This window comes from Tachyglossus aculeatus, chromosome 12, assembly GCF_015852505.1.
Source record: "Tachyglossus aculeatus isolate mTacAcu1 chromosome 12, mTacAcu1.pri, whole genome shotgun sequence".
Taxonomy (NCBI): Eukaryota; Metazoa; Chordata; class Mammalia; order Monotremata; family Tachyglossidae; genus Tachyglossus; species Tachyglossus aculeatus.
In genome coordinates, this window is record NC_052077.1 from 18528306 (window position 1) to 18550109 (window position 21804).

Consider the following 21804-nt stretch of genomic DNA (forward strand, 5'->3'; position numbering starts at 1 on the left):
TTAATGTTTTGCTTTGTTCTCCCCCCGCCTTACCTCCTTCCCCTCCCCACAGCACCTGTATATATGTTTGTATGTATTTATTATTCTATTTATTTTATTAATATGTTTTGTTCTGTCTCCCCCTTCTAGACTGTGAGCCCGCTGTTGGGTAGGGACCGTCGCTATATGTGGCCGACTTGTACTTCCCAAGCGCTTAGTCCAGTGCTCTGCACACAGTAAGCGTTCAATAAATACGATTGATTGATTGATTGATTGATTGTGACTTCTCCACAGCCCCACCCACTCCACCTTCAACTTTACAAAGTTGTAAAGTTCTCTTCAAAGCCCTACTGAGAGCTCACCCCCTCCAGGAGGCCTTCCCAGACTGAGCCCCCTCCTTCCTCTCCCCCTCCTCTCCCCCCTGCCTTACCTCCTTCCCCTCCCCACAGCACCTGTATATATGTTTGTACGTATTTATCACTCTATTTATTTATTTATTTTATTTGTATTTTATTTTGTTAATATGTTTTGTTGTCTGTCTCCCCCTTCTAGACTGTGAGCCCGCTGTTGGGTAGGGACCATCTCTACATGTTGCCAACTTGTACTTCCCAAGCGCTTAGTACAGTGCTCTGCACACAGCAAGCGCTCATTAAATACGGTTGAATGAACTTTGACCCCTGTATATATGTTTGTACGTATTTATTACTCTATTTAATTTTATTTGTACATATTTATTCTATTTATTTTATTTTGTTAACATGTTTTGCTTTGTTCTCCCCCCGCCTTACCTCCTTCCCCTCCCCACAGCACCTGTATATACGTTTGTACGTATTTATTACTCTATTTATTTATTTCATTTGTACATATTTATTCAATTTATTTTCTTAATATGTTTTGTTCTCTGTCACCCCCTTCTAGACTGTGAGCCCGCTGTTGGGTAGGGGCCGTCTCTATATGTGGCCAACTTGTGCTTCCCAAGCGCTTAGTACAGTGCTCTGCACACCGTAAGCGCTCAATAAATACGGTTGAATGAATGAATGAATGAATGAATGAATGAATGAATGAATGAATGAATGAATGAATGAACTTTGACCCCTCCCCGGGGCGGGGCGGGACGGGAGCGCGACCCTCCGCCGCTATTTTTGTCCCCGCGGGCGGCCCGTAGCGAGCCCCACGCCGATTGGCTGGGAGCCGGAAGGGGCGGGGCTCTGTTGCGCCGGCGCCGCTCGGCGGCGGGGAGGGGAGCGGCGCGAGGACGAGAGGGGTGCGCGCGCGAGGCCCAGAGGTGAGCGGCGCGAGGGCGGGGGCGTCCGAGGGGGGGCGCGCGAGGCCTGGAGGGGGGGGCGCGCGCGTGCGCGCGTTTGCCATGGCAACTGCGGCCTGTGAGAAAGGGGCAGCGGCCTTCCTTCACTCATTATTATTACTCTATTTATTTATCCATTTTATTAGCACCTATTTATTCTATTTTCCCCCATTTTGTCAATTTGTTGTGTCCTCCGTCTCCCCCTTCTAGACTGCGAGCCCACTGTTGGGTCGGGACCGTCTCTAGATGTTGCCAACTTGTGCTTCCCAGGCGCCTAGTACAGTGCCCTGCACACAGTAAGCGCTCAACAATCATCATCATCATCATCAATCGTATTTATTGAGCGCTTACTGTGTGCAGAGCACTGTACTAAGCGCTTGGGAAGTACAAGTTGGCAACACATAGAGACAGTCCCTACCCAACAGTGGGCTCACAGTCTAAAAGGGGGAGACAGAGAACAAAACCAAACATACTAACAAAATAAAATAGACTAGATATGTACAACTAAAATAGAGTAATAAATATGTACAAACATATATACATGTATAATAATGGCATTTATAATAATAATAATGATATTTGTTAAGCGCTTACTGTGTGCAAAGCACTGTTCTAAGCGCCGGGGAGGTTACAAGGTGATCAGGTTGTCCCACGGGGGGCTCACAGTTTTAATCCCGTTTTACAGATGAGGTAACTGAGGCACAGAGAAGTGAAGCGACTTGCCCAAGGTCACACAGCTGATTTATTAAGAGCTTACTATGTGCCAAGCACTGTTCTAAGCGCTGGGGTGGTTACAAGGTGATCAGCAGCGTGGCTCAGGGGAAAGAGCCCGGGCTTTGGAGTCAGAGGTCATGGGTTCAAATCCCGCCTCTGCCAATTCTCAGCTGTGTGACTCTGGGCAAGTCACTTCATCATCGTCATCAATCGTATTTATTGAGCGCTTACTGTGTGCAGAGCACTGTACTAAGCGCTTGGGAAGTACAAATTGGCAACATATAGAGACAGTCCCTACCCAGCAGTGGGCTCTCAGTCTGAAAGGGGGAGACAGAGAACAAAACCAAACATACTAACAAAATAAAATAAATAGACTAGATATGTACAAGTAAAAGAAATAGAGTAATAAATATGTACAAACATATATACATGTATAATAATGGCATTTATAATAATGATATTAAGCACTTACTGTGTGCAAAGCACTGTTCTAAGCGCTGGGGAGGTTACAAGGTGATCAGGTTGTCCCACGGGGGGCTCACAGTTTTAATCCCATTTTACAGATGAGGTAACTGAGGCACAGAGAAGTGAAGCGACTTGCCCAAGGTCACACAGCTGATTTATTAAGCGCTTACTATGTGCCAAGCACTGTTCTAAGCGCTGGGGAGGTTACAAGGTGAACAGCAGCGTGGCTCGGGGGAAAGAGCCCGGGCTTTGGAGTCAGAGGTCATGGGTTCAAATCCCGCCTCTGCCAATTATCAGCTGTGTGGCTTTGGTCAAGTCACTTCACTTCTCTGGGCCTCAGTTCCCTCATCTGGAAAATGGGGGTGAAGACTGTGAGCCCCCCGTGGGACAACCTGATCACCTCGTAACCTCCCCAGCGCTTAGAACGGTGCTTTGCACATAGTAGGCGCTTAATAAATGCCATTATTATTATTATCAGGTTGTCCCACGGGGGTGCTCACAGTCTTCATCCCCGTTTTACAGATGAGGAAACGGAGGCCCAGAGAAGTGACTTGCCCAAAGTCACACAGCTGACAATGTGTGGAGCCGGGATTTGAACCCATGACCTCTGACTCCAGAGCCCGGGCTCTTTTCCACTGAGCCACGCTGCTTCTCTTGAGTAATAATAATAATAATAATGGTAGCATTTGTTAAGTGCTTACTATGTGCAAAACACTTCTAAGCGCTGGGGAGGTTACAAGGTGATCAGGTTGTCCCATGGGGGGGCTCACAGTCTTCATCCCCGCTTTACAGATGAGGAAATGGAGGCCCAGAGAAGTGAAGTGACTTGCCCAAGGTCACACAGCTGACAGTGTGTGGAGCCGGGATTTGAACCCATGACCTCTGACTCCAAAGCCCGGGCTCTTTTCCACTAAGCCACGCTGCTTCTTCTAGACTGTGAGCCCACTGTTGGGTAGGGACTGCCTCTAGATGTTGCCAACTTGTGCTTCCCAAGCGCTTAGTACAGTGCCCTGCACTTAGTAAGCACTCAGTAATAATAATAATAATAAAGGCATTTATTAAGCGCTTACTATGTGCAAAGCACTGTTCTAAGCGCTGGGGAGGTTACAGTCAATCAATCCTATTGAGCACTTACTGTGTGCAGAGCACTGTACTAAGCGCTTTGGGAAGTACAAGTTGGCAACATGTAGAGACAGTCCCTACCCAACAGGGGGCTCACAATCTAAAAGGGGGAGACAGAGAACAAAACCAAACATACTAACAAAGTAAAATAAATAGAATAGATATGTACAAGTAAAATAAATAAGTAGAGTAATAAATATGTACAAACATACGTATATACAGGTGCTGTGGGGAAGGGAAGGAGGTAAGATGGGGGGATGGAGAGGGGGGCGAGGGGGAGAGGAAGGAAGGGGCTCAGTCTGGGAAGGCCTCCTGGAGGAGGTGAGCTCTCAGTAGGACCTTGAAGGGAGGAAGAGAGCTAGCCTTGGTGATCTTGGTGAGCTACAAGGTGATCAGGTTGTCCCAAGGGGGGCTCACAGTCTTCATCCCCATTTTACAGATGAGGAAACGGAGGCCCAGAGAAGTGACTTGCCCAAAGTCACACAGCTGACAGTGTGTGGAGTCAGGATTTGAACCCATGACCTCTGACTCCAAAGCCCGGGCTCTTTTCCACTGAGCCACGCTGCTTCTCTTGAATAATAATAATAATAATGATGGCATTTGTTAAGCACTTACTATGTGCAAAGCACTGTTCTAAGCGCTGGGGAGGCTACAAGGTGATCAGGTTGTCCCACGTGGGGCTCACAGTCTTCATCCCTATTTTACAGATGAGGTAACTGAGGCTCAGAGAACACTAATAATAATAATGATAGCATTTATTAAGCACTTACTATGTGCAAAGCACTGTTCTAAGCGCTAGGGAGGCTAACAAGGTGATAAGGTTGTCTCACTGGGGGCTCACAGTCCTCATCCCCATTTTATAGATGAGGGAACTAAGGCCCAGAGAAGTTAAGTGACTTGCCCAAAGTCACACAGCTGATAAGTGGTGGAGCCGGGATTTGAACCCATGACCTCTGACTCCAAATCCCGAGCTCCTTCCACTGGGCCACGTGACGTGCCCAAGGTCACACAGCAGACATGTAGCACTTTTCCATTTAATAAGGATTTTGCTTGGGTTACTGTTTTGCTCTAAAAGTGCAGTGTGCTATTTGGACAAGTGTTCAGTAATGCAGTATTCACAAAGTCTCAGTTTTGAAAAGACCTGTGGAAACAGCTAGGCTTGTTCTCTTTCACTTTGTGATCCAAATAAATACACTGGTGCCTACCAAATGAATACTGCCATTGGACCGGTTTTCTAGTGGATCGACCCTGCTGTAATCACTGCCTGGATAGAGATCATGTTTTCTTCACCCTTCCTCACCCTACTCAGTAGCGTTGCACAAAAATATTCACTAAATGCCATCATAAATGCCACACGCTAGGAAACAGGATGCATGCCGGTATTTCTTTCTGAATTTCAGCATATATGTTAGTACTTGAGAAGGGATCTTTATAAACCCAACAATCATTGTGAATTTTCACTTGGCTGGACTAGTCAATGTAATAAACCTTCCTAAAGTAAAAGGCTTTGGTAGGTGCAGCCCAACTGGTTGCTCTTGGTGAATCCTAATAACACGACTGGGAAGTAGCGTGGTCTAATGAGTAGAGCACAGGCCTGAGAGTCAGAAGGACCTAGTTCGAATCCTGGCTCTTAGTACAGTGCTCTGCACACAGTAAGCGCTCAATAAATACGATTGATGATGATGATGATGATGGCTTTGCCCCGTGTATGCTGTGTGACCTTAGATAAATTTATTACTTTATTTATTTATTACTCTAATTATTCATTTATTTATTTATTTTACTTGTACATAGCTATTCTATTTATTTTACTTTGTTAATATATTTGGTTTTGTTCTCTGTCTCCCCCTTTTAGACTGTGAGCCCACTGTTGGGTAGGGACTGTCTCTATATGTTGCCAATTTGTACTTCCCAAGCGCTTAGTACAGTGCTCTGCACGTAGTAAGCGCTCAATAAATACGATTGATGATGATGATGATGATAAATCACTTCACGTCTGTGCCTCGGTTACCTCATCTATCAAATGGGGATTAAGACTGTGAGTCCCATGTGGGACATGGGACATGGACTGTGTCCAACCTGATTAGGCACTGTGTCCAACAGTGCCTGGCATAATCGTTCATTCATTCAGTTGTATTTGTTGAGTGCTTACTGCGTGCGGAACACTGTACTAAGCACTTGGGAAAGTACAGTACAACAATAAACAGACACATTCCCTGCCCAAATTTGGCACATGCCACTGGTGTGGGAGTAAAATGATTCGTGTTAGTACGTGGATGTACAATTAAAGCAAGAGCCCGAAAGAAAATGTCGCATCAAAAACCTTGCTGTGCTCCTCCTTTCCCACCAAAATGAATTTTCTAAAGAACGCAACTGGGACCATATTGCGTTCAAGGGTGTGAACACCGCATCTCTCATATCCCTTTGAAGTGAGTGAGAAGCACCTCACAAATACTATTTAAAAAAACCATTTATGAAGCGAAGGATTATTCTGAGCAGCCCATTGCTTAGCAAAGTCGTGGTTTAAAATGAAGGAAAATAGCACTTTTCTTCCTTTCTTTCGTAACTGGGAGAACCTTTGATCCTGTAATCATCCATATCTTCAATTTCTTTGGTAACTTTTTCTTAACCCAGAGTATTTTCTTCAGTACTTGTAAGGAGGGTAACCAGGTGTCATTATCCCCATTTTACAGACTGAGTCACTGGATACTAATAACGTGAGAAATTCACTATAACCAGCTCGGACACCGTCCCTAACCCACATGGGGCTCACAGTCAAAGTAGGAAGGAGAAGAGATACTGAATTCCCATTTCCCAGATGATTGGGATAGTTAAGTACGCAAAAAAAATAAAGGTCCCGCTTTCCATGAAACCATATGGTTTCAAGAACCAGGATTCCTCTGTGATAGGAGCTATATAAATATAGAGATGAATCCCCCAAACCATTTGTTTCTCTGCAGCTTTTTGAAGTTCTGAGTGTTGCTGCTGATCTAGAACCGCGGGCGGTGTATTAGGTGAGATTTCCCAGGGAGAACCCATGAGGGAAAGTAAGGATTATCACTTTCATGGCCTGTGTCGTGCCTCTAGTAGATGATCAAAAATCACACCTTATTTTTTTGTAAGTCTTTTTTTGGCCACTCTATCTTATCGCAAGCTGTTACTTAATTTACAGTCTTCTGTCACCCCCTGTCTGTTTCGGCACTGCTGCTTTTCAACTGCTGCCCCCAGTGACAAAGACTGCTTTTGACTCATCTTCCCCAAAATCAGTTTTAGCAAAGAAATTTTAAAGTACTACCCAAAGTAGCACCTTGAACATGTTTTCCTGTGCTTCCCCTCCCCAACTCAAAAGTTCTGCTGGCTAGACATATATAGAGCGAGATTTATTATAAGCTAAGGATCCACATTGGCCTTTTAGTTGCTTATGGCAGGAAGTGGACTGACAACTATTTTAATCAAAATCTACTAATTTTAAGCCTCGAGGCAGGAGGATGTTCAGGCCTGCATTCTGAGGGGAGATTTTTTCCTGAGATGACCTTGCCCAAAGGGAAACCCCTTATGGGCTCTTTTGGTTGAAGACGCTTGTCTCCTGCTTCAGAAACTGTTGTCAAGAGCTGTTCCTTCTGCCTTATCCAATTTGGAAGATTAGAATTTAGAATTACTCGAGCAGAGGGGTGATGGAAGAAGGTCATGTCAGGAATAATAATAATGGCATTTATTAAGCACTTACTCTGTGCAAAGCACTATTCTATGTGCTGGGATGATTAAATCCCACAGCAAAGGTGGAAAGGCACAAGAAACAGGGTTACTAAGGAAATAAAATACAGAACAGTGCAGTGTAAAATAATTTGGACCTTGATAAAGTATTAATCCATTTTTTTCAACTGGGTGGGAGGGAAGAGGAGCCAAGAATGCCTTACCTAAGAGGCTTCTTAAAAGTCTGTGCCAAATATTCAAAGCAGCATTCATTTCCCTTTTTAAAATCCACAATTAGTGATGAGGATGGGGTCTCCCATCAAGCAAGATGGATAAAATTCAGTGCTGAGACTTCAGATCTAAGAACATGAGGGGACGAATTGAATATAGTACTAGTGGCTTGTACACGTCACTCATTTTCTCATCCCTGCCTCTGGGTAATGGGGTGCCATGAGTGAGTAAAAGGGAACGGTGTAGCACATTGCAAACTGCACGCAAAGGTTTTACGAGGCCTCAGTGACCTCGACATGGAAGGTGTTTGCCTTGGTAGCCATAACGGTCTTTGCTGCCAGCTATTTGTTAGGATTCCTGTTCGGCCTGCCCACTGCGAAAAATGTCCTCTGTGCTTCCGGGTCAGAATCCTTCACCTCTGTTGGCAGAACCCCAGTGGGCAGAATCAGGACTAGAACCCAGGTTTGCCAATTCCCAGAAGAGTACTCTTCCAGAACAATAATAATAATGGCATTTCATTCATTCATTCAATCATATTGAGCGCTTACTGTGTGCAGAGCACTGTACTTGGGAAGTACAAGTTGGCAACATATAGAGACGGTCCCTACCCAACAGTGGGCTCACAGTCTAGAAGGGGGAGACGGAACAAAACAAAACATATTAACAAAATAAATAGAATAAATATGTACAAGTAAAATAAATAAATAGAGTAATAAATTGTTAAGTGCTTACTATGTGCAAAACACTGTTCTAAGTTCTGGGGGTGGGGATACAAGGTGATCAGATTGTCCCACGTGGGGTTCACAGACTTAATCCCCATTTTACAGATGAGATAACTGAGGCACAGAGAAGTCAAGTGACTTGCCCAGAGTCACACAGCTGACAAGTGGCGGAGCCGGGATTAGAGCCCATGACCTCTGGCTCCCAAGCCCGGGCTCTTTCCACTGAGCCACACTGCTTCTCTGCTTGCTGCTTCCAGAAGAGGACCAACTGCAGGGAATTGCCTACAGAGGCCAGATAGGTAGTGCGTGGTTCTGGGATTTTCTCCTCCAGCCTGGTCTCTTCCTTGGAACAAAGCATCTCAATGAGTTATGTACCAAATTCTAAGTCATAACCAGACTGCTTTTTAACGGCTGCGTTTCTGAGGAGCTGAATGTTAGTGGCTTTTTAAGTGTCTTTTTTAGGTAAGGAAATAACGGTGGAGAGAATTAAGATTTTCTCGTTCCATTAATTTGTGGCAGAGCAGGAGCTTAACTCGGGTGCTCTCTATCTCTTAACCCAATCAGGGATTTTGCAGGTCCAAAGTCTAGGGCTGAAATCAGGCTGCAGCTGAGTAAGAGTTTTAATAAAAATGGAAAGTATGATCTAATAGCATCAACATGAAGTTCTTTCAGGTTGCTGAAGTTCCATTTTTGTTCCCGCTTTAAACAGTACGGAGTTAATTGGGTGTTTATACAGGTCACCGTTTGACTGCTATTTCATTGCTAATTTTTTTTTAAAGTATATTTTTTTCCATGCAGATAATTATCTTTTAAGAGGACTATCATTTCTGTTAACCCACTATACTGTGTAAAAACTTTTGCCTTTTGTTCCACTGATTGAATTTTTTCCACATATTCATGTTCAGCACTTCCCATGTGTGTAGTACAGTGCACTGATCCAAAGTTGGAGGGGTTGGGAGGTGGGCCGGGCGGGGAGGGGTCTACTAGTAATGTGAATTGAAGATGGAGTTATGCACTTCTTTTAATATTGTTCAATTAGTTTAATGTGTTGGGTGTACATGAATAGTACACTGTGTTCTCTTATCCCATCCCTTGAAGCGTTTTGTGATTTCCTTAGATTTTTCTGTCAACTTTTTGTAACAATTGAAAACAACTGAAAAAAGAGTAATCCTAGGAGTATTTAACTTCTAACTACATTCAGCAAAAAAAACCACCTCCCAAACTCTGGTTTAACCAGAGCTGTTGTTCTGGAGTCCATTACTTATCAGTGGCATTTACTGAGCGTGTATTTTGTGCAGAGCACTGTGCTAAGTAGTAAAGTTGGTAGATACATTCCCTGCCCACAAGGAGCTTACAGTTTAGAACATACTTCCAGAATGTTCAAAGTCCATCTAGTCCATTTTTCAGAAACTGAAGCATATTTATATAGAAAATTGGAAACTAGAGATCTGGAATTTTAAAGAGCCTTCTGTATCTTTTTAAAATAAAGCTTTTATCTAGTGTTCTGATATTTTATTCACAGTAAAGATTTTGAGTCTCACAGCTGTCTTTCTGTGGTAGAAAATTAACTTTTGTCCCTTTTCTGTTCCCCACACTCTCACCAGGATTATTACAATGAGTCTACGGAAGCAAACTCCCAGTGACTTCTTAAAGCAGATCATAGGACGACCAGTTGTTGTAAAGTTAAATTCTGGAGTGGATTACCGAGGTAATATTTTACTACTTCATCTCTCACATTCAGTTGTTGGTTGTTGTTTTTTTTTAAGACTGTTTATTGCATATTATTAGTTTTGGCTGCCTCAAGCTCTGCAGTGATGGTGATTTCTGTGGGGATACTGCTGTGGAATTGAATTTTGACTTTCAAGATCCTGTGGGCACAGAATTCTTTGTCCAATTTAGGATTCAGGTATTGGTTGATGACATTATAATGGAAATGACGTGGTTCAGGAAAAAAATAATTTAATGTGTCTTGAAGGCAGAATATTTGGTTAAGTACATTTTAGGAGAGCAGCTGACTTGTTTGGCATGAATACAGATTCAATGTGTAAATGCCACATGGTAGATTTAATTTTAGTTCCCAATACAGTATCTTTGCTCCTATGGAGAGGAATTAGAATCCTTCACTTAGACCGTCTCTTTAGGTAAATAAACTGGAAGACTGCAATTATCCCAGGAGTTTGATCAAGCAGACAATATACAGTCTGAAATGTGAATAATTTAGGCCCTTAAATCCTTACTTGACCTGTTCAGGGCTAGCTTTAGTGCCTTGAAACAGTAATAAATACCAAAACTAATTGACTAAGTGTATTGCTTTTCCCATATACACTTTTAATAAATCCAGAGATGATAATTTTTCAGTGGTTTAAATATGTGGGGTCCAGCTAGTTTCTCCTTTATTTGTGTAGAAGTTGACTGTCCATGAATAACCGTCAACTAACTGACGAATGCAGCAACATCATATTTTTTATGTCCTGAAGATCCCTAGTGAACTGGGAGTGCCGGGTAAATATCAAGTCGCTCACAAATCTTTCTCTTTTGTCACTGTAAAACATCAGTGTGCTATTGCAGGGATTGGCAGCCAGAGATGATGCTTCTATCCAGTTACAGGGGAGGGCTGGGAATTTGACATAATTTATGTCTTCCGGTGGAATCCATGGTCTTGGTAACCGGACAGCTGCCTCTTAGGAGATTGTGGCATCAAAGCTGCAGCCCTAGGGCCTCATGCCAGGCTTGTCACCTGCGGCCCTTGAGGTGGTTAAAAGTGAGTAATTGGCAAGAGTCTGCAGATCAATCAATCAATTGTATTTATTGAGCGCTTACTGTGTGCAGAGCACTGTACTAAGTGCTTGGAAAGTACAAGTTGGCAACATATAGAGACAGTCCCTACCCAACAGCGGGCTCACAGTCTAGAAGGGGGAGACAGAGAACAAAACCAAACATATTAACAAAATAAATAGAATAGATATGTACAAGTAAAATAAATAAATAAATACATAGAGTAATAAATATGTACAAACGTATATACATATATACAGGTTGGCAATGGGTGTTTGGCCGAGCGGCTGCTTTTCCGGTTTGTACCTTCTGTTCCCAAGTTGGAAGTGGATCTCAACGCCCCTGGCACGGCGTGCCACAGTCGGAGTAGCTCGGTGTGACGCATGGAATGGGGTTGCTAGCCCCAGTACTCTTAAAAGGCATCACTGTTAAAACTGTTCTTTAGGGATTAAGTCTTAAAACAGAATGGTCCTCACTGTAGCGGCCATTCCTTAACCCCAAAGTTTTTAACATTTGAGAAAAATACCCAACTCTAAGTCATTTCTCCTCTTGAGACAATTTCAGGGGAATGAAGGAGGTAAAGATTCCAGTTGGTTTCGAGAGGTTTATGAAGTTCTTCCTCAGGTTAGATTCATTCATTCATTGAATCATATTTATTGAGCGCTTACTGTGTGCAGAGCACTGTACTAAGCGCTTGGGGAGTACAAGTTGGCAACATAGAGACGGTCCCTACCCAACAATGGGCTCACAGTCTAGAAGGGGGGAGACAGACAACAAAACATGTGGACAGGTGTCAAGTCATCAGAATAAATAGAAATAAAGCTAGATGCACATCATTAACAAAATAAATAGAATAGTAAATATGTACAAGTAAAATAGAGTAATAAATCTGTACTAACACATATACAGGTGCTGTGGGGAGGGGAAGGAGGTAGGGTGGGGGGGGATGGGGAGGAGGAGAGGAAAAAGGGGGCTCAGTCTGGGAAGGCCTTCTGGAGGAGGTGAGCTCTCAGTAGGGCTAGCTTGTTTTAATCAGGTGGAAGTTTAGCTAAAGGGCTTTGATTCATTTTCACACTGTTGCGTAACTGGAGGTGGAGGCCAAGGAAAAAAGCACACCAGCCATTACTCCAGAAAAGTGTCTTGAATTGCTCAGATTGTAGTTTCAAAGGTGAATAAGTAGGAGAGAAATTCTCAACACTAATGTTTTCCCTTCCACTATATGTAGTTTACTTGTTGAATGTAAAAAATGTAGCAATATCAGTTGTATCAAATTTTGATCTTTTAAAAAACACTTTCCGGTAATGTATCAGGATTCTAATGAATGAATTTCTTAAGCATTCTCTCCTTTCACACCGAAGCTAGAAAGAATTCCTCATTGTTGTTTTGGGGGAGGATGGGGGTGGAGATGGTGAGTGAGGAGCATATTAACAATGTTCAGACTTAAAAGGTCTCTCTCCTTTGGAGCTTTATCTGACTGAATTTGACTGCTTTTCCTTTACAAATTTTCCTGGAAAGTAGCATTTCATTTTAGAGACTTGGATGTGGACGCTTACAGATGCCTTTTAAATGACATGCTTAAGTGCTGCATAAATAGAAATAGAAGTTGACAAGTGAAACTTTTGCAAGATTTATGCCTCTGTGACAGATTTAGAAGGCATCCTCCTAAGTGATTTCCTAAAGAGCAACGGGGTTGTGTTTAACCACCCTTCCCTTTTAGCTTAGGTGATTTGACAATATATTGTAACAGTAGAAAAATAAAATAGAATGTGTGACAGTACAGTATGTGGTCCTGTGCTCTGTACCTATTTTTCACTGCAAGGTCCAATTTACTGAGCCTCTGTTCAGAAGCACCTGCCGTTGCCTTTTTATTTTTTTTATTTTTTTTATTTTTACGGATTGTGAAAAGTTCGTCTTAACCGTTGGATAAATGTCTCTTTGAGGTAGACGTTGGAAAAGGATAGAAGAAATTAGCAAGTACGCTATTAGTTTGGGGTTTAAAAGTGAAAGATAGTGTCACTAATGATCACGTCAGTAGAATGCAATGTAGAAAAATGGTCTACTTCGTAATTGTCATTTGGGCTTAGCTTTCAAACTTCTGAGTATTGATTTGCAGATTATTGATCTAGTAGTATTCTATTTTACTAGGTTTTCTAAAAGGGTTTTAAAAATTGTATTAACCATGCACTTAGTTCTGCCAGAAGATGTGTTTTCCCGATGGGTTTTGGCTAGAACGCTGTAAGAGCATTAAAGAACAGTCTTCCAATGTGAACCTCTATGGATACAGCGAGTATTAGGATCATAGTTTCCATGACGATGGGTTTTTGCATTGAAGGAGTTCTCCAGTTCTGGTTGCACTCCAGTGGACTTACATGATGGGGTGCTTGATCCTTAATCATCATTCAGCCTGGTATAGAGTAGTTGCACTAAGATGTTTTCTTCCTGTGATGCTTCCCCTTCCAGAAGCTTTGTCACCTCCCTTTCCCTAGATGACGCTTCCCTTCCAACCCTCCCCCTCCCAAGTTCACTTTACACTTCTCTTGAGTTTACAATAAATCTAAAATGGTGGGTGTGAGGTAGTGCATGGAAGCGTCCAAGAGTGGAAGAAGCCAACTTTTCCACAACAAGATAAGTGTTCATCTAGACCTCGGTTTACCACACCTCTTGGACAGAGGTACAGAACTTTGGAGTCCTAACTCGGTGACCCCTTTGAAACTCCCTTAAGTTCCTTGAGGAGGTGCTACCCTCCCATTAAAAAGAAGCGTTTTGGAGTGCTGTAGACCATCCAGCTCGTCTCAGTTTAATTTTATAAAGCATGTTGTATCAATTCTATAGGATATGGTAAAAGAATATGATTTACCCTGTAATTTTCTAATCTGATCTCTTTAACTTGTATGCTTCCAGGTGTCCTAGCTTGCCTCGATGGCTACATGAACATAGCCCTAGAGCAGACAGAAGAGTATGTAAATGGACAGCTAAAGAACAAGTATGGAGATGCCTTTATCCGAGGGAATAATGGTAATATTTTCTGCACTGCAGAATCTCTATTTCCTGATGGACTAGTTGGTAGTTGAAATCAGTAACGCTGGATGTTCTTAGGTGAACTTCAATTTTGGTTTTGATTTTTGTTTTTGTGTACACCTAAGGTCTTCGAGTAATAATGATGGTATTTGTTAAGCGCTTATTATGTGCAAAGCACTGCTTTAAGCACTTGGGGGGATACAAGGTGATCAGGTTGTCCCTTGTGGGACTCACAGTCTTCATCCCCATTTTACAGATGAGGTAACTGAGGCTCAGAGAAGTTAAATGACTTGCCCAAGGTCACATGTCAGCAGACATGTGGCGGAGCTGGGATTAGAACCCATGACCTCTGACTCCCAAGCCCGGGCTCTTTCCACTGAGCCACGCTGTTTCTCATCTTTGAATGTTTGAAGTATCTTTGGAGCTGTGCACTGATTCCTCATATGCTTGGGGTGAATAGCTTGTCCCAACCTGTACTTTTCTTGGAAGGTATTTCAAAACCCATTTTGCAATTTTAGTAATTTGTGTGGCATATTAGGAAACATTTCTCTGAAGGGGCTTTTAGACAATCAACTGAATTCATTACAGTATCTCTGTAATGTAATTCTATAATTGTTCTATTTAAAAGAAAGAACTACAAATGAGAGCTGCAAAAGAACCCCTGTGAACTGATCATAAACATCTATACAAAATCAGTTTAAACCTAATGAGTTTTCTTTTTAAATTTCTGATCTGTACCCTGAATTTTGATTAAATATATTGCTGAATTGGTGCTGTCTACCCTCAGACCTTCTTCTGTCTCTATTGCTGCTCTGCCCATGTCTGGCTTCTGCTACATATTCAGACCTCGTCAGTCAATCAGTCAACCAATCAGTGGTATTTATTGAGCACTTACTATGTGCAGAACACTCAACTGAGTGTTGGGGAGAGTGCAGTATAGCAGAGTTGGTAGACACGTTCCCTACCGACAGTGAATTTACAGTTTAGAGAGGGAGAAAGGTTAATATAAATAATATATAATTTATAGATATGTACTTAAGCACTGTGGGGTGAATATCAGATATCCAAAGGTCACAGGTCCAAATGCATAGAGGATGCAGAAAAGAGAGGGAGCCAGAGAATAATAATATTTGTTAAGCGATTACTATGTGCCAACATTGTTCTAAGCGCTGGAGTAGATACCAGGTAATCAGGGACGGACACAGTCCCTGTCCCACATGGGGCTCACAGTTTTAATTCCCATTATACATATGAGGTAACTGAGGCACAGAGAAGTTAAGTGACTGGTTCAAGGTCACACGGCAGACAGCACAGTGGGATTAGAACCCACATCCTCTGATTCCCAAGCCCATGCTCTTGTCATTAGGTCATGCTGCTTCTCAGAGGGTTTAATAGAGGAATAGGGCACTTAATCGGGGAAGGCCTCTTGGAGGAGGGGTGATCCCTTACGTCCACTGCTGTTGAAGCAGAGATTAGGGGCTCTGGCCCTGAGCTGTCCTCTGGGCTTGACAAAACCCTCTTGGCCCTAATCCAGGCCCCATGTTGCACTCTCTCGCTGCCGTTATGAAGGTGCGTGGTGTTGCTCTGTAGCAACTGGAAGACGTGCATGGCTGAGGATCATGTCTGCTCCAGTCCAGGTTGGGGGCGTTGGGAGGCTTGGCAGGGGGAAGGAGGGAAGACCCGTGGGCCCGAAGCTTGTCGCCTCTTCCCTGCTACGGCAGTGGTGACTCGAGGAAGGGATTTGGGATTGCACCTAGCCGGGCCCCGGCTCCCTCCAGTCCTCCAGAAGTCATGTGGTGGGGGAGTTGAGGAAGGGGAGGGCACATTTCTGTGGCCCCCTTTTCCCAGGCTTCTTATCTTAGCTTCCATCCTCAGTTTCACTGATTTTTTTTCTAAAGAGACCCTTATAGGCTGCTTCACAGAGAAAGAGGCCTGGTAGAGGACTTAGGGGCTACTCCCATCAGGAAGCAGGGTAGCAGTTCCAGTGAGGGCAGGGCTCTGAATGGGCACAGTGTGTTCAACCTATCTGTCTGCTCTTGTGGGCTACCGAGCACATGTAATCCCAGAAGGGACAAAGGGACTTCTGTGGTACACTGCCCTACTCTGCAATGTTTGCTCTGGTAGGGGAGTCCAAAATGTAGTAAATGTGGATCACCGCCTGCTGGCAGTAAGTCTAAAACGTTGGATTGACTGCGCAACCCCAACTTCCAGCCCTTAACCCTTAAGAATTCCAGGCCTAGTGATGGAAAACCATTGATGAGTAAGCATCAAGAGCCTTTATAACCTGGGGTGAGCTGTGCCTTCTTCTGTCATCTGCCCAGCATCCTCTGTTGGGAAGGAGGTGCCACTGTTGGTTTATCTTTATCTCCACAGTAACCCAAAAGGACAGTTCTCTGCTCATCCAGGAGTCTGACCCGCGTGTTTGGTAACCATGGTGATGGCTACCTCTAACACCCGCAATCATTGTTGAAAACAAAGTACTTTGGAAATCTATTCATTTTCCTGTGATTTGCTCTTACCCTCCCTTGAGATAAATGTCTTCTGCTGAACTTGCCCATAGCTTTTTCCCATGATCGGATTATAAAAGTAATTATCCTTCAACTCGTTAGGAAAATAACACACCTTAATTCATAGACCCAGCTGCCTGATGAGACCATTTTCCAGGACTTGGAGAGGAGCCAGGTTTCATTCTTTGACTCAGAGATTCCTCAAGGTTCAGTACCCACAAATGTGACAACTTCTAAGCAGTCAGTGATGTGAACGACAACAAGTCCTGACAGACTTGACCTAAACCACCTTTTTGACCAGGATGTTAGAGGAATAGCATCTTAAACCTTGCCCATTCTCTGTAGTGCCGCCTCCTGAGTTCAGGTATAACTGCTGATGAGCAAAGGGACAAAATGAGCCACTAGCGAGCTAGAGTTTCTCTCGGGAATTTCCACAAAATGGCCGTATCTTTTAGTAGTTGGGCAAAATAGTAATGGGGGCGGGGAGGTTGTAGTGGGAACTTGAGATGGGCCATAATGTGTACAGTAAAATCAGAATAAAAGAAAGATGCTAGGACAGGTATGGGGAAGATAGGGTGTTTGTAGGATGTGTGAAATGAGATCTGGAGTCCAACAGGGTGATTTGATTGTTTTCCTCACCTGCCTCCTATTTCCTCAGGGGTAGCCTGCTTGCCAAGTATCAGCGTGAACGCTCTTCCTAGGTAACTAGTCATTTTCGTCCCAGTGGAGCAAGAATTCTGCCCATTTCCCATCTGTTATGTGCCATCCGTGGTGCCAGAGTGTCGGCTCATTTTTCTAGAAGAATAATAGTGCCATCTTGTATTTACATGGTGCTTTATTTCCAAAATATCTTTCCATATATTTATTTGTTTATTCCCTTGGAATCTGGGTGAGGTAGGCAGGGCAAAGGGTAAATATCCTTTCCCCATTTTATGTTGCATGAAACTTAGTAAATCTCATGAAAGTCAATGCCACAGCTGGGGCTGGAACCAGATTTCTTTGGTGCAAGCACAGGGCTGTCATCAGTAGACCAGGGGTTTTTGACACTTTTTAAAATGCAAACTCAGTTTTGACTAAAATGCCTTCTTCTTCATATATATCTGCTTTATAGGCATCTCTCTTACTCATCTCTGTCCCCCTGCCCTAGGAATTTTGCATCACCAGAGCGGCTGACAAAAAAATAGAGCCCTCTGTGCTTCAGTGCCCTGGGATGCCCTCTTAACACCTGCTCTTGCTGCTTTTCTTCTAGGCCGTCCATCCTATCCCCTTCCTCTTCCTAAGTTCCTCCTGTAAAGATAATTGTATTTATGAAGCATTTACTATGTGTCAAGCACTGTTGAAAGCACAAGGTTGATACAAGTTTATCATGTTGGACATAGTCTGTCTCCCCCTACTAGTTGAATAATAATATTTATTGAGCCCTTACAGTATGCAGAGCTTGGTACTAAGTAATGGGAGAGAGTAACACAGACTACCCAGTTTCTGCCAGCGTGGCTATATCCCCTTTTAAGTGGAATTCCTGAAGGCTATGTTCACCATTCTGCCTGGGGATTTTCTGCAACATTGAAGGCTGGGCCTATAAATCCATTCTTGAGATCAGTTATGTTCTTCAATCCTCTAGACTGTAAACTCCTTCTGGAGAGGGAATATGTCTCCCAACTCAGTTGTATTGTACTCTCCCAATTGCTTAGTACAGTGCTCTGCACACAGTAAGCACTCAATAAATGCCATTGATTGAGTCTTGTGAATTGGGCCTTCCTTTTCAATTTATTTGAATAGGGTTCGGGTCAAACTTTATTTCCTTTTAAAATGTGTCGTCCTGCTTTTAAGAGGGTTTCTTTGTATTTTTTTTTTCCAGTGTTGTATATCAGTACACAGAAGAGAAGGATGTGAAGAGAGCAAGAGAGTGATACATTTTGAACTTTGATATATTTTTAAATTCTAATTTTTTTCATTTGGTTTTAGTTATGTAAAGTTCCTGTTGCCTTTAAAGCGAGAGATTCCATCCTCCACATTTGTTTTGCTATTTTCTTAATGTCTCTGTCAGCAATTTGCAGAAAGTTATAGTAATAAAAGGATGACAGGATGTGTGTTTGAATAATTTCCCATGACATGATTATGTGATATTTTAGAATCTGGATACCCCGATTGGCAAGCATCAGGCCCACTCGAGGCCAGAAGAATGCTGCACCACAGGTCTCTTTGACCTGTTGGTACCTGCAGAAGATCAGGGCAAGTGGAAGAAGTCCTAGTGGTGAACCCGATTTCTGAGTTTTTTCTGGGCTGGGGGAGGTCTTGGTCAGGGGGAAGGGAAGCTGGGAGAGTGACAATACCTCCAAGAAAGGCCTCTCCCCTGTCCCGTTTCTTGGCCTCTTTAGACCTTGGAGTTTTAGTGGTCACCCTGATTTCATTTGCCCCTGTGGATTGCTGTTCTGTGCCACTAATTTGTTGGGGCCTACAGCAACGGTGTTTGACCCAGGAGTTGCCCACTGTCTTTGGGGAATGCTAGGCTTGTATCCCTTACTGTATGTTGCCCTGAGACCATTCTGGGGTGCATTGGCGGCTAAGACGGGGTCTTCACCCCTCTAAAGCTAACACAATAGGTTTGGCTTCAGGTGCAGGTGGGCCCCAGAAATTGGGATGACCTCTTGCAAGACTTTGTGGGTTCCAGGCCCCTCTTGCAGGTCCTGCCTACTTTGAAGTGTCCTGAGTTTGCTCCCCAAGGCCAGAAGCTGACTTGAGGCATGAGGGGACCCTCAGTGGCAGTGATTTGTATCCTACAATGATCCCTACCACCTTCCCCACCTCCTCTGCCACCCTAAAACGCATACACACACACACACACACACACACTCTCTCTCTCTTTCCCCTCTTCTCCTCCCCTCCCCAGGGACCTTCTGGAGCGACTCCAAGGTTTCACGTGGGCTAGAAGTGGTGTCAGTGGTGCTCATGAGTGTACATAGGACTATAAATCTCCCCGTGCCTTTGATTTTAACAGTTGCAAGAGTGAAAAGCACTGTTGCCTACTGGGAAGTCCATGGGCCTCCATCACCTGCTTGCTGTGTAACCTTGGGCAAGTCACCTAACTCGGTGCCTCAGTTTCCTCATCTCTAAAGTGGAGATTTAATACTGGTTTGCCCTTCCCCTCAGACTGAGTCCTTTATGGGAAAGGGACTGTGTCTGATCTGGTTATACTGTATCTAATCCAGCATTGGCACATGGATCTGTGTCCCTTCATTACTTGATATCCACTCAACCCTTCAGCACTTATGTACACATCTGTAATTTATTTTGTCTGTTCCCCCCGCCCCCGCCATCCCGAGACAGACCTTGTGGGCAGGAAACATGTCTACCACCTGTACTTTTCCAAGTACGTAGTACAGTACTCTACACACAGTAAGTGTTCAATAAATATCAGTGATTGAGTAGATGGCTTAGCACAGTGCTTGGCATGTAGCATACCATTGTTATTGAAAAATATAGGATGTGAAAATATTTACATGTACTCTCCCATGTACTTAGTATGGTGCTGTGCACAAAGTAAGCACTAATAAATACCATTGATTGACATCAATTAATGCTGATAGGATGATGGTATTTGTTAAGCATTTACTATGTGCCAAGCACTGTTCTAAACGCTGATGTAGTCCTGCTTTTAGCTTCCCGTGACAGTAAAGAAGGTTTGGCAGGGGATTGCTGGTACATTGCTGGGCCCACAATAAGCACTCGATGAATAAAATTGATTGATTACAGCAATGGCAGGTTCAGAAGGTATGCTCCCTCTTTTATTCATTCATTCATTCAATCATTTATTGAGCGCTTACTGTGTGCAGAGCACTGTACTAGGCGCTTGGGAAGTACAAGTTGGTAACAGAGGTGGTCCCTACCCAACAACGGGGCCAGCTTCCCCACTGCACTTCCATAGGCCATACAGATACTCTAGTGAGATCTATAAAAGCAATGTCCAGTATCCATCTGAAGTCATGAAAAGCAGTGGAGTAAGAAGTAAAGCTACTGACTAATTAAATTGGCCAAAATACGGGGAAAAAATAGAGCTGAGTGTTTAAAATAAGGAAAACGAATGTTGGCATTTAAACAATGTGGGCAAAAGGATTTGGGCTGAATAGGGTGAGAAAAAGACTGACGATTAGTCTTGTGATAGAGAAGCAAAAACTTTCTTCAATTTGAGTGTCTGTCAATAAACCATCTCAGCAAACTTTGTTCCCTAGTTCGCTTTGCTGTCAACTTTTCAGATTGCTTCTTTTCCCCACAGCATTTGTGGCCGTTATAAATTCCTCATTTTACACACCCACGAGGGCAGTTGAAATCATGGCATAAATGGTAGAGGAACACTTTGGCCAATACATATCCCTTCTTCCCCTTCCTCACCCCAGTGGATGCTCAGATTGTAGCAAAGCTTTACCTGTATAAATTCAGTCGAATGCCAGCACCGGTTGCCATTTGCAAAAAATCTCCAGCTCTGATAGTCCTACTTGGAAAGCTTTAGGGATACATTTCTGGGGAAGTCTGAGTTGAGTTTCACTGGGACACTCTCCCGGCAGCAGAGTCGAAAGATCTTTTTGTCTTGCTTGGCACAAGACAACAGTTCTGTTTGTGTGTCTCCTGCTGAGAGGCATTTATAATTTGTTAATGAGCTTTCCAAAGCCTTGTTTAATTCTCTGAACAGTTTTACGTCGTCTTCAGAAACAACAAATACATCTAGACCTTGGTTGAATGAACACCAGACAATTGTGAGAATGTAGTATTGGCTTTCTTTTCCCCATTCCTTCTTCCTTCCCACTGTTCCTCCCCCAGTGCAAACAGGCTCCTGGGTTAGGGAACCAGAAGTTCAATTTAAACAAATCCCCCTTTAAACAAATCACCATCTCCTCCCTTTCTCTCCGTTTCTCAGCCCTCCTGTCCTCCTTCCAGTCACAGGAAGTAGAGTCTAAGAAAATGTGAGATGTGTTAAGATCTGAAATAGTTCAAAACAATTATTTTGTAATTAATAATAGGGAAAAGGTTAACAGCGAAACATTTCAGAAAGCTTTACCGAGAGCACCTAGAAAATAAAACACGCTATACTGGGCTTCAATAATTTATCACTTCTTGACAAGGGCTTGAAAAGGATCCAGTTTATAAGTACAAAACACCAATTTGCTCTTTTATAAATTACTTCTTTTAAGAAGAAAATGGATGTTCCGCCAAGTGGAGTAGGCATTTGCTCATTTGTTTCATAGAATGTCTGGGGTTGGCAGGTTATGGTGTCCATTCA

General features: G+C 43.3%; 1 protein-coding gene across 2 annotated transcripts; it reads left to right on the top strand.

Annotated features, from left to right (window-relative positions):
• The first annotated feature begins 1208 nt into the window (after window positions 1-1208).
• LSM6 (LSM6 homolog, U6 small nuclear RNA and mRNA degradation associated) lies at window positions 1209-18640 on the top strand. 2 transcript variants are annotated; one of them, XM_038755181.1, is made up of 5 exons: window positions 1209-1264; window positions 9834-9937; window positions 13906-14019; window positions 17188-17230; window positions 18388-18640. In XM_038755181.1, exons 2-5 carry the CDS (start codon window positions 9844-9846, stop codon window positions 18437-18439), a joined length of 303 nt encoding a protein of 100 aa, XP_038611109.1. In that variant the 5' UTR covers window positions 1209-1264; window positions 9834-9843; the 3' UTR covers window positions 18440-18640. The 2 variants fall into 2 exon arrangements, with proteins under 2 accessions (XP_038611109.1, XP_038611110.1); XM_038755182.1 differs by lacking the exon at window positions 17188-17230 and having other exon boundaries at window positions 18388-18627.
• The last annotated feature ends 3164 nt before the right edge of the window (window positions 18641-21804 follow it).